General features: G+C 60.8%; 1 protein-coding gene across 4 annotated transcripts in view; it reads left to right on the forward strand.

Moving 5' to 3' along the window:
* The window catches only part of LOC136379790 (fibulin-2-like), a 104,310-nt gene extending 102,774 nt beyond the window's left edge, over positions 1-1,536 (forward strand). For 2 of the 4 annotated variants that reach the window (XM_066347350.1, XM_066347351.1), the window contains exon 18: positions 427-1,534. In XM_066347350.1, coding sequence (XP_066203447.1) covers positions 427-784 — 358 coding nt within the window. In that variant the 3' untranslated portion in view covers positions 785-1,534. Of the gene's footprint in view, positions 1-426 lie in introns of all 4 variants that reach the window. The other 2 variants (XM_066347352.1, XM_066347353.1) reach the window with 2 other exon arrangements.
* The last annotated feature ends 10,755 nt before the right edge of the window (positions 1,537-12,291 follow it).

Below are 12,291 nucleotides of genomic sequence, written 5' to 3' on the forward strand. Positions count from 1 at the left end.
GAGGAAGGGGCCTAGGAACCGTCAGCTGGGAGGAGAAAAGGAATCTGAGAAGTGGCTGAGACAATAGAAACACCCGGCCTGGGAATCTGTGCAGACAGTGGGCGGGTGAAGAGATGGAGAAAGGAGGAGAGCAAGGAGCACAGGGGTTGTTAGAGTTGCGGACAGGCTGTGCACGGCCCTGGGCTGAGCGCTGCGCATTCATACACCGCCCCCCACACTCCCCGAGAAACCTCAGGGCTACTGACCCATCTAACAGATGAGGAAACTGAGACCTGCATGGGTAGGGGGACCCAGCAGATGCTACCAGGCTGCTAAGGGTCCTCGTCTGCCTCCGCCACGTCCAGGGTGGCGGGCAGCAGGGGTTGGGAGGGCCCAAGGGCACGGCCTCCGCTGACCAGGCCCTGTGCATCCCGTCCCGCCCCGCAGGAAGTGTGAGCGCACCACATGCCTCAACTTCTTGGAGTGCCAGAACTCGCCGGCGCGCATCACCTACTACCAGCTCAACTTCCAGACGGGCCTCCTGGTGCCGGCCCACATCTTCCGCATCAGCCCCGTGCCCGCCTTTGCGGGGGACACCATTGCCCTGACCATCACCCGGGGCAACGAGGAGGGCTACTTTGGCACACGCCGTCTCAACGCCTACACGGGCGTGGTCTTCCTGCAGCGGGCGGTGCGCCAGCCCCGGGACTTTGCCCTGGACGTGGAGATGAAGCTCTGGCGGCAGGGCTCCGTGACCACCTTCCTGGCCAAGATGCACATATTCTTCAGCACGTTCGCCTTGTGAGGCGGCCGCCTGCGCGCTCCGCCGGGCCCCTCCGCCGGGCCCTCCGCCCTCCGCGCTCCGCCCGTGTGCCTCTCTGCGCTGGATGCTCAGCGCCCAGTGGGCGGGGCCGGGCTGGTGGGCGGTTCTTGCTATAACTGTAAATTAACTTAATTCTGCTGACTCGGTCCCTCTCGGGTTCCTGGTGGGGGTGTTGGTAGCGGGAGGTGTAGGGAAACAGTTCAGGGTCCCAGGGTCCCTTCCGGTGCCCTGGAGGCGGAGTGAGAGGGCCGAGCCTGGGTGATGACCAAAGACTGGAAACAGAGACCACGTTGGGGCTTTTGGACTCAACTGGATGACCTGTATTCCCCAAATTGATACTCCCATTTCATGTTTCACTGTGATTACTTTACTTAAAAAAAAAATTATTGTGTTTTTGTTCAATTATAAAAGTGGCACAGACCTGGCTGGTTGGCTCAGTGATAGAGCATTGGCCTGGTGTGTAGAAGTCATGGGTTTGATTCCTGGTCAGCACTCAGGAGAAGCAACCATCAGCTTCTCCCTCTCTCCCCTGCCCCCTTCTCCTCCTGCAGCCACGGCCCAATTGGAACGAGTTGGCTTTGGGGGATGAGGATTGGCTCCATAGCCTCCACCTCAGGCGCTAAGAAGAGCTTGGTTGCCAAGCAATGGAGCAACAGGCCAGATGGGCAAAGCATTGCCCCCTAGTGGGATTTCCAGGTGGATTCCGGTCGGGGTGCATGCGGGAGCATGTCTCTGCCTCTCCTACTCTCATTGAATAAAAAAAAGAAAAGGTTATACAAATACATTGCAAAAATAAAAAGTCTGATAGCTCAACAGGGTTATAAATGAAAAAAAATGAGAAAACAAAAAACCCTGTGCTTCCGGGAAGTGTCTGATTGGACGAGGGAGTCTGCACGACCTGCCTCCAGCCCGAGTCTATAGCAGGTCTGGCGATGAAGCCCTTCCTTGTCTCACTCGAGGAACTTGCCCTGAACTCGGGGCCCCTGTGAGGGTGAGAGGGTCACGGTGCAGATGGGCTGGCTTTGTGACCTTCTCTTCCCCCACTGCTCCTCCCTCCTTTCCCCTCTTCCCGTCCCCGAACGTGGACCCCAGCCGGAGTGACCCTGGGGGTGCTCTCCAGGAAACCCCAGCGCTGGGCCCTGTCCCTGCGGCCCGAACGCATCAGGTCCTGCGGGAGACTTGCGCAGGAGCCTGAAGGAGAAGAAAATCCGTGTCTCCGCTGTGGATGGGGAGGAGGCGGGTTCGGGTGTGACGCCTCCAAGCACACTTGAGCCACTCACTGTCCGTGGCCCCTTCTCTGAAGCATGGATGTGAAACAGGAAGCAGCAGGACTCCGTGGTCTTGCTTGCAGTGGACACAGCGGATAGCTGTGTGACCGGGCAGCCACCGCCAGGCGCCTCACACCTGGCAGAGGGAAGGCGCCGTGTCACAAAACTGGTGCGGGGTCCGTGTGTGTGCACACCCGTGGGCCACCGGCTTTGGCCGTGGTGTAAAATCCATTTCTTACTGTGCGTGGGGGTCAGAAGTGGGGACACACGGGGCCATCGGGGGTTGTGCCAGACGGGGCACGCGTGCCCCTTGTGGTTGGGGTGCCGATTGCAGCTCCAGAAACTGCCCCCCCTGCTGGGGACCTGGGTCCAGATGGCCAGATGTTCTTATTCTTCAAGACAAGTTTCCACAGTACATGCTGATGTAAAATCTCCCCGTTTTAAGATGCGATGGTTAATTAAAACTCTTTAACCATGGTGTGAGCCTGCCAGGGGAGGCCCACCGGCCCACGCCCTGTACCCACCCTGCCCTCGGGGACTTCCTTTGTCCTGGCCTGGCGGTCTGTGTTCCTTCTGCTTCTGAAAACCAGAGCTAGCAAGTCTCAGATGCTGCCACCTACCAGGCAGGGACCTGTAGGGAGCAGACTTCCATTAGAGAGGCAGATTGGGGACCCCAGCTAGAGATGGGCAGCACCTGGCTGGCTGGCAGAGGCCTCAGGGGACTGCAGTCGACCCCACACTGTCCTGGGTACCCCCCAGCTCATAGGCACTCCCCGAGGGGACCCCCCAGGTCTTGTGTCCAGAGCAGTGCGGGGGTCCCCCCGTTTCTCACAGCTGCTGGGGCGGCGGAATTAGCACTTGCACAGCCTCCCGCCTGCTGCCGGCTCACCGGAGCCTCTCGGAAAACTGTTCCCTTTCCGGTTCTAGAGTTTCTGAGGTTGGTGAGAGTTCCGGGCCTGTGAGGGGTTTCGGAAGCTGCCAACCATCAGGACAGTTTCTGCAAGTGTGTCCTCACTGCAGACACCAGGCAGGAGTGGGAAGGTCCCCACAGCACCTGCCCCACAGTGTCAGGTCCGGGTCCCTGCAGTGTGTCCTCACTGCAGACACCAGGCGGGAGCGGGAGGGTCCCCCAGCACCTGCCCCACAGTGTCAGGCTTCCGGGTCCCTGCGGTGTGTCCTCACTGCAGACACCAGGCGGGAGTGGGAGGGTCCCCCAGCACCTGCCCCACAGTGTCAGGCTTCCGGGTCCCTGCGGTGTGTCCTCACTGCAGACACCAGGCGGGAGCGGGAGGGTCCCCACAGCACCTGCCCCACAGTGTCAGGCTCCCATGTCCCTGCGGTGTGTCCTCACTGCGGACACCAGGCGGGAGTGGGAGGGTCCCCCAGCACCTGCCCCACAGTGTCAGGCTTCCGGGTCCCTGCGGTGTGTCCTCACTGCAGACACCAGGCGGGAGCGGGAGGGTCCCCACAGCACCTGCCCCACAGTGTCAGGCTTCCGTGTCCCTGCGGTGTGTCCTCATTGCAGACACCAGGCGGGAGCGGGAGGGTCCCCACAGCACCTGCCCCACAGTATCAGGCTCCCATGTCCCTGTGCTGTGTCCTCACCGCAGACACCAGGTGGGAGCGGGAGGGTCCCCCAGCACCTGCCCCACAGTGTCAGGCTCCCATGTCCCTGCGGTGTGTCCTCACTGCAGACACCAGGTGGGAGCGGGAGGGTCCCCACAGTGTCAGGCTCCCATGTCCCTGTGGTGTGTCCTCATTGCAGACACCAGGCGGGAGCGGGAGGGTCCCCACAGCACCTGCCCCACAGTGTCAGGTCCGGGTCCCTGCAGTGTGTCCTCACTGCAGACACCAGGCGGGAGCGGGAGGGTCCCCACAGCACCTGCCCCACAGTGTCAGGCTCCCATGTCCCTGCGGTGTGTCCTCACTGCAGACACCAGGCGGGAGCGGGAGGGTCCCCACAGCACCTGCCCCACAGTGTCAGGCTCCCGGGTCCCTGTGGTGTGTTGCTCTCCTGGCATGACAGGTGACAGTTCACACAGAGTGTTGCCAACCCGGGAGCCTTCAGGGTCCAGCGTTTTTACTGGAGCTCAGTCACATACAGTCAGTGTGGCTGACCTTTACTTTTTTATTTATTTTTCCTAACTGAGAAGTGGGGAGACAGAGAGCTGGACTCCCACGTGTGCCCTCACCAGGATCTACCCAGCAAGTCCCCTATGGGGCAATGCTCTGCCCATGTAGGGCATTGCTCCGTTGCTCAGCAACCAAGCTATTTTAGCACCTGAGGCAGAGGCCATGGAAGTATCCTCAGTGCCTGGGGCCAAACTGCTCCAGTGAAGCCATGGCTGTGGGAGGAGAAGAGAGAGAGACAGAGAGAAAGGAGAGGGGGGAGAGGTGGAGAAACAGATGGGTGCTTCTCCTATGTGCTCTGACTGGGAATTGAACCTGAGACATCCACACGCTGGACTGATGCGCTACCACTGAGCCAACCGGCCAGGACAGCGTGGCTGACCGTTAGTGTTCAGATAGGCCATGTCCCAAAGCCTCTGTCATAAGTCACATCCTTAGACTATCCAGTGCCCAATGCCCCCGGGTGAACAAAGACCCTCCAGTCATGGCCTCCCAGGGGCCCAGAGCTCACCTCCCAGGGGCCAAGGGCAAAGGCCAGACTTTTCAGGAAACAGAAGGCCAGTCTCTCTGGCCTCTGGCCTAGGCTTGCTTACAGAACGACCCTGTTTGGGGATCTACATTTATTGTCACTTGTTACCTCTCTCAATCTGCTCTTTGTGCCTGACGGTCAACTTGCGCATTGTGACAGCCATTCAGCATAGGCCTGGCTAAGGGCCCCTGGGGCTGGACACCTGCCATTGGTGTCACACCCCCGAAGAGGCTGTCTCTCGCTGCTGCTCTGCCGTGTTTGGCCATTGGTGTAGGTATCACCTCACCCACAATGCGGGTGCTCACCTGACCATGTCACAGCAGGTAAGTGTGACCTGGACCGTAAGACCGGGACCTGTCCAGTTATCAGCAGCTCATCCGGTCCCTCCATGCGGCTCACGGGGCGAGCCCCTCCCGTTTGAGCTTGTCGGGCTGCGGGAGCGGGTGCAGGCTGGGGTGCCCCTCTCTGGCACCTGGCTCGATGGAGATCGGAGCCTGTTGAGATGACGAAATGCTGGCCAGGGTTCCTCTAGCGTCCCTTGTTCACAGCCTGTTTGCTCCTTTTCCTCGGCTCTGTCCACCAGCACCCCATCCCTCCCCAGCCCCCGGGAGGGACGTCCAGCCTGGCCCCTGTGCTGGGATAGATCACAGGCAGCAATTCTGGTCCAGCAAGCGTGGCCTCACCGTCCACTCCCGTGCCACACGGGGGGCGGGGCCACACAGAACTAGTGGCCACGTCCACTGTCAGCCCGGGCTTCTGCCGGCTCTGTGGGGTGAGGCCATGTCCACCATGTCAGGCCCTTTGAAAGCCTGTGTCGTGCGGTCAGGCTCTCCGTGGGGGGCCCGAGCCAGGGCCTGAGCTGGACAGGCACCCAGTGGAGGACACAGGACCGCTCTGACGGCCCCCTGGACTGTGGCCTGCCAGCAGCCCTGCTGAATCTCTCTCTGTGGATTCAGGCGGTGGTGGGGGACGGGGTGGCCGCAGGGGACGCCCTCCCTGGGGTCAGACCGCCTCCCAGCCTTCCCCGGCCCCTCCCCCTCCCCATTCTCTCTCATAGTCATTCCCACCAACAAACCCCAGCGTGTTCATCCCGTCTTCGTTTGTTTGTTAATGTTTATTGTATTGATTTGAGAGAGAGAGGGGGGAAGGGAAAGAGAGAGAGATGGGAGCACCCATCTGCTCCTGTGTGGGTCGTAACCGGGCCTTGAACCGGCAACTCTGCACCTCAGGCGGATGCTCTAACCCAGGGGTCCCCAACCTCTTTTGGGCCACGGACCGGTTTGTTTGTTTGTTTTGTATTTTTCTGAAGCTGGAAACGGGGAGAGACAGTCAGACAGACTCCCGCATGTGCCCGACCGGGATCCACCCGGCACGCCCACCAGGGGCGACGCTCTGCCCACCAGGGGGCGATGCTCTACCCCTCCGGGGCGTCGCTCTGCCGCAACCAGAGCCACTCTAGCGCTGGGGCAGAGGCCAAGGAGCCATCCCCAGCGCCCGGGCCATCTTTGCTCCAATGGAGCCTTGGCTGCAGGAGGGGAAGAGACAGACAGAGAGGAAGGAGGGGGGGGTGGAGAAGCAAATGGGCGCTTCTCCTATGTGCCCTGGCTGGGAATCGAACCCGGGTCCCCCGCACGCCAGACTGACGCTCTACCGCTGAGCCAACCGGCCAGGGCCGACGGACCGGTTTAATGTCAGAAAATATTTTCACGGACCGGCCTTTAGGGTGGGATGGATAAATGTATCACGTGACCGAGACAAGCGTCAAGAGTGAGTCTTGGACGGATGTAACAGAGGGAATCTGGTCATTTTTAAAAAATAAAACATCATTCAGACTTAAATATAAATAAAACTGAAATAATGCAAGTTATTTATTCTTTCTCTGCGGACCGGTACCAAATGGCCCACGGACCGGTACTGGTCCGCGGCCCGGGGGTTGGGGACCACTGCTCTAACCCACCTAACTATCCGGCCAGGGCTTAATCCTGTCTTGGCATCTGTTTTTTTTAAAAGAGCTGAATTCACACACACACACACACACACACACACACACACACACACACACGAATAATGCCAAAGAGAAATTTACTCTGTGACCTCATCTCTGTTAAGAACTAATCTAGATGCTGAGAAGGTCCCCCCACCCCACGCAAAGTCTCTATCTGTCCCCCCCCCCCCCCCCCCCCCCGCTGCCCACTGCCACCTGCCCCACCCCTTCCCTCTGGCTGTCACCACCCTGCTGTCTGTGTCCATGTGTTACATGTACATGTTTTTAGCTAATCCCTTCACCTTCTCTGATCTCACCCCCTCGCCCCCCTTCCCTCTGACAGCTGTCCCTCTGTTCCTGGTGACCCTGCTGTAGGAACATGGCTGGGAATCAGACTGTGGTCCTGAGACAAGTCTTGGGTGCGGACTCTGGACGCCAAGTCCTGCAGGGGCAGAACGCTGCCCGGCATGCACTGGTGAGACTGTTTTAGAGGAAACAGCTGAGCCCTAGGGCCTTCTCCTGCATACCTGAAAGCTATTAGTTCTGCGCCTGAATCCACTGTAGACTAATGTGACCCAGGCTCTGCTAATTTGCTTGATGAGCTAAGAGACCACTAAACACGATGAGGCTGCAGAGATCTGGGCTCTCGGTCCTGGAGGCTGGGGGTCCCCGGGACCCGTCTTTTCACGATGTTGTGTCTTCCGTGTGATTTTTCCTAAGTCCTGCAGCACCTTCCTGTCGTGCGCGCCCGTTGCCGAGCCGGTGGCGGCCTCCTGCCTCTGTTTCTAGTTTGTTCCTCAGTTTATTGTGTTCATTAGATTCCACATATAGCCCGAGACATCCACAGGCCGGCCGGGCTGCCGCTCTGCCGCTGAGCCAACGCCAGGGCCTCCTATTTAATCCTTGAACGGTCGCATGGTCTACACGTCATTCGGTTTCTCAGTGGCTCACTCAGCACCTTTATTCCGGCTGCTGCAGAGCCCTCTGCAGGGGGCCCCACACTGGACCCCGGTGACGACGCCCAGGCTGCCCCCGGTTCCTGCCCCTGAGACGGGGCCACAGTGGACATCCTGTTTTAGGACTTCTCTGGACGTACAAGTGGAGGTGAACTGCTAGTCCCCAGCACCAGGCAGCCTCCTGCAACCTGGGTCTCCGCCGATGACCCCGCTTCCCGACACAGGCCCAGCTGAGGAGCACGCGGCGCCCCCGGCCCCCGTCCAGGGGGTTGTCTGACCGCACACACGGGCGCCCCATCGGGCTGGTTTCCTGCGAGCCGTCGAGCCACACCGCAAACCGGCCCCGTGGGCGAGCCCGGGGCCTGCGGGCTCCACGGCCTGGCTGCTACAATATTTAGAAATGGTTTGAGCCAACGTGTAAACATTGAGAAATTTTACATAAACGTCTTAAGTTTTGAGCTTTTGTGGAAACGCCAGACTTCCTTCTCGTGGTTTTCCGACGCAACGTTATCCTCTGACAACATTCGGGTTTGGCCGTCTCCGCGGCGTCTCAGAACCTCGGGGCTTCTGCGAAAGGGGGGGGCCCAGAGCACCGTGGGGCCCTTCTGTGGGAAGAGCTGCCGCTGCTGGGGGCCGGGCGGGGGAGAGGTCCCCGTCACTGCAGGTGTGCGAGCCGGGCCTGGAATGCGTGGACCTAGGATGGCGCCTGGGAGGTCAGGTCTTGTCCAGACCCCCTGGTTTTGTGAGAGGGGCATTCTCCCCTCTTGTGGGTGGACATGGCACCTTGCCACGTTGGTTGAGTCCTGGCACATCTGTGGGGCAATGGTGCCCCCTGGTGGCAGCTCTGCTCACTGTCGGCGCAGCTGTGCACAGGTGGGCACCACACCTCACCGGGCTCATGAGGGGTTCTGCTCGTCTGGTGTGTGTGGGGGGGTGAAGGGTGTCTGTGGGGGTCTGAGGGAGGCCAGCTGGGGAGGGCCGTGGGTGCTGAGTGAGGGGGTCCTGCAGGGAGTGCGGCCTCAGCTGGACCCTGACTTTGGCAGGGTGGGGTGGGCTCCCCTCCCCTGAACAAGCGTGTCCCTTGTTTCCTGGGGCCACGCCTCTGTCCCACCAACAGGACCAAAAATTCCCATCCTGAAGAGCCTCCCTGGCCCGCGGACCGGCCGCCCTCACCACGGACGGGCACCACCACCGTCCAGTGTTCCGTGGTGGTGCTGAGGGCCATGGGCACCACCCAGAGTGCTGGACGGTTCTGTTTCGCAGCCTTGGGGACGGGGACTCCGCCTCTGTGAGCTGTCACTGCGTCCGCCCTGCAACCGGGGACAGAGGGGTTCTTTTCTTCTCTGCGCAGGTGGAAACTGAGGCTCAGAGGGTGCGGGTGACTCGCCGGAGTCTGCAAGGAGGTGTGAACGCAGGCGTGCCCGACGGCTCACGTCCACCGCTCGAGGGAACAAGAAGACAAGCAGTAGGCGGGGAGGAAGCAGCTGTGCACGACATTGCCGGTGAGGACGGTTCTCCGAAAACGACAGACGACTCTTCAAAGACAACAGTCAGACGAGGCGTATCCTGATTTACAAACGGGCCAGCGACCTTACGATGCCTCTCACCAGAGAGCACACGTGCGTGCAAAAGTGCACACAGCTGCACACATAAGACACCCGTGCACACACAAACAGGTGCACGCATACACACAGCACACACGCATTCACACAGCACACACGCAGTCACACACAGTGGTTGGGGACCCCTCTCCAGCTGAAGGTGCCCCCGGTCGCACACTTGGTCGTCTAGCTCTGCACACGTGGGGGGCAGAGGGGCACAGCCTAGGCTGGGCCTGCGGGTGCACACAGACTCCAGGGCACCCTGGGGCAGAGGCCGCCCTACATCTGGGCCGACGGGCACTGGTGGTCGTGTCTGTGCTGGCACGTCTGTGGCCAGTGGACCTGAGTGGGGTGCCCCTGAGAAGAATGGGCTGCCACTGCTCTGGGCGGGGGGGGGGGGGTTCTTTCCTCTGGTGCCTGGTTCTGGCAGCCGCCTGACCTGCAGAGCCCCTTGTTCAGCCTGGTCATTCTGGCCCTCAGAGGAGACCTTGCCATGGTGCCCACAGCGACGGCAGGGGGTCTGGGCCGGGCGTCCTCTGAGAGAGACAGGGGGCTACATGTCTGGTCTTCTTGCCTCCCCAAACTCATTCCCCCTCCAAGATCATCCCCCCGGAGGCCCAGACGGGTAGAAGGAATGCTTTGCCCAGGCCACTCGGGGGGAGTCCAGCCACGGACGGTGAGGGGCAGGACGCTCAGCTTTTCTGTGTCAGGAACTGAGGGGAGGCTGCCTGGGGCCAAGCTAGTGGAGGACACGGCTCTGCTCTTCTCCTGTGCGAACCTAGCCTGACTCCCCATTCCCACAGCACCGAGCCTCAGTCTCACAGACCCACGTCACTCCCTGTCCACTTCCTGCATGCTGGCCACCCCAGCCACCAGCCTCCCCCCTCCCTCCAACACCTTCACACCCTCCGTGCCTCTGCCCAGTCCGTTCCCTGGGCTTGGAGTGCCCAGCGAACTCCTGTGCATCCCGCAATGCCCCACTCCAATCGCCCCATGCAGAGTCAGCACGTCCCTGCTCTGTGCCCCCTCTGCCTTCAGACATCCCCATGGGGTGGCCCTTCTCAGAATTTACACAGAAACGTCATCTCTGTCTCCCCCACACTCAGCACCAGGTATAGCATAGGTAGGCACTGATACACGGTTGTTGAATGAATAACAAGTATGTTTGTGCACTCTGAGCTGCTTGAGAGAAAGGCTGGGTCTTTTCCGGCGATTCAGGTGGCAGTCAGAGTCCGTTCCGCTGTCCAGGCTGGGGCCAGAGTTGAAGGGAGGGGCTGGGAGGCTGTGATAACAGCAGTTGGGGGGTGAGGCCCCAGGCTGGGGCCTGTGTGTGACCTGCACTGCCCCCCGCCAATACCTGAAGCACCTGCTCCAGGGTCCTCTCTGCATGCCCCTTGGGGGAGGGTACCCCGAGGGTCCCCACACTCTGGGACCCTCTCACGCTCGACCCTGAACTGTCAGCGCTGGGCCAGCCCTCTCCCTCTCCCAGTCCATCTGTCGGGTCGGAAGCTGGAGGCTGGTCTGGCCTGGAGGGGCCAAGGTTCATGTGCTCGTTGCCTCCACCCTGTGGACCAAGCAGGAAGGGTGGGGACAGGAAAGGACAGTGGGCTCTGTGACTGCTGTGTCAGTATTTACGCTTCTACCCTGGGAACTGGTCACCAGGCTGATGCCCTTGGGCCGATACTGCACCCCCCCCCAGAGGGCCTAGCAGGGTGGGGGGACCAGGGGAGCCGGCTGGGCGGTGGGCAGGCAGCAGAGAGGCATTCTGAGACCCCAGTGTCCTCAGCTTGGGCAGAGTGAATGCCCTGTTGCTGCCGTGGGCAGGGACTCCCCTGGGAAGCCCACCTACCACCTGTGGGGGACAGACATCCCCACCGGCTGACGCCCGACGTGAGCCCAGCCGCCCCAGCTGAGAGACACCGGCTAGGCGGGCATCGGCCTCCTTGGGCCTCCGTTTCCTAACCATGAATAGGCGTGGTCTTCGTGACCCCTCCTCGGGCCCCCGGGACAGTGTGTGTCCACTGGACATCAGTTGTTGTGTATACCGGCAGGGGGGACAGTGTGTGTCCACTGGACATCAGTTGTTGTGATACCAGCAGGGGGGACAGTGTGTGTCCACTGGACATCAGTGATTGTGCATACCGGCAGGGGGGACAGTGTGTGTCCACTGGACATCAGTTGTTGTGCATACCAGCAGGGGGGACAGTGTGTGTCCACTGGACATCAGTTGTTGTGATACCAGCAGGGGGGACAGTGTGTGTCCACTGGACATCAGTGATTGTGCATACCGGCAGGGGGCAGTGTGTGTCCACTGGACATCAGTGATTGTGCATACCGGCAGGGGGCAGTGTGTGTCCACTGGACATCAGTGATTGTGCATACCGGCAGGGGGAACAGTGTGTGTCCACTGGACATCAGTTATTGTGCATTCCGGCAGGGGGAACAGTGTGTGTCCACTGGACATCAGTGATTGTGCATACCGGCAGGGGGGACAGTGTGTGTCCACTGGACATCAGTTGTGCATACCGGCAGGGGGGACAGTGTGTGTCCACTGGACATCAGTGATTGTGCATACCGGCAGGGGGGACAGTGTGTGTCCACTGGACATCAGTTGTTGTGCATACCGGCAGGGGGGACAGTGTGTGTCCACTGGACATCAGTGATTGTGCATACCGGCAGGGGGGACAGTGTGTGTCCACTGGACATCAGTTGTTGTGCATACTGGCAGGCGGCACGGCGGTTGGTGTCTGCCTGGTGGTCCCGGGCACCCCAACCCTGGTCTCTTCTGGGTGCACCCCTCCCCCGTCCACCTCATCTTAGCTGGACTGTCCCCTGCACGGCTTCCGGCCCCTCTCTCTGGGCACGGGGACCGAAGAGGGACTCTTCCCAGAAGGTCCCCCGGAGCGTGAGGCCACCTCGATGGGCGAGGAGTGGGCAGGTGTCAGGCCCTTGCTGGCCACACGCTGGGTTCCGGGCGTCTCCGTGGGGGAAGGGCAGGGCCGAGCTGCCTTTGGTCAAGAA

The sequence above is a fragment of the Saccopteryx leptura genome, chromosome 8, assembly GCF_036850995.1.
Source record: "Saccopteryx leptura isolate mSacLep1 chromosome 8, mSacLep1_pri_phased_curated, whole genome shotgun sequence".
Lineage (NCBI taxonomy): Eukaryota > Metazoa > Chordata > Mammalia > Chiroptera > Emballonuridae > Saccopteryx > Saccopteryx leptura.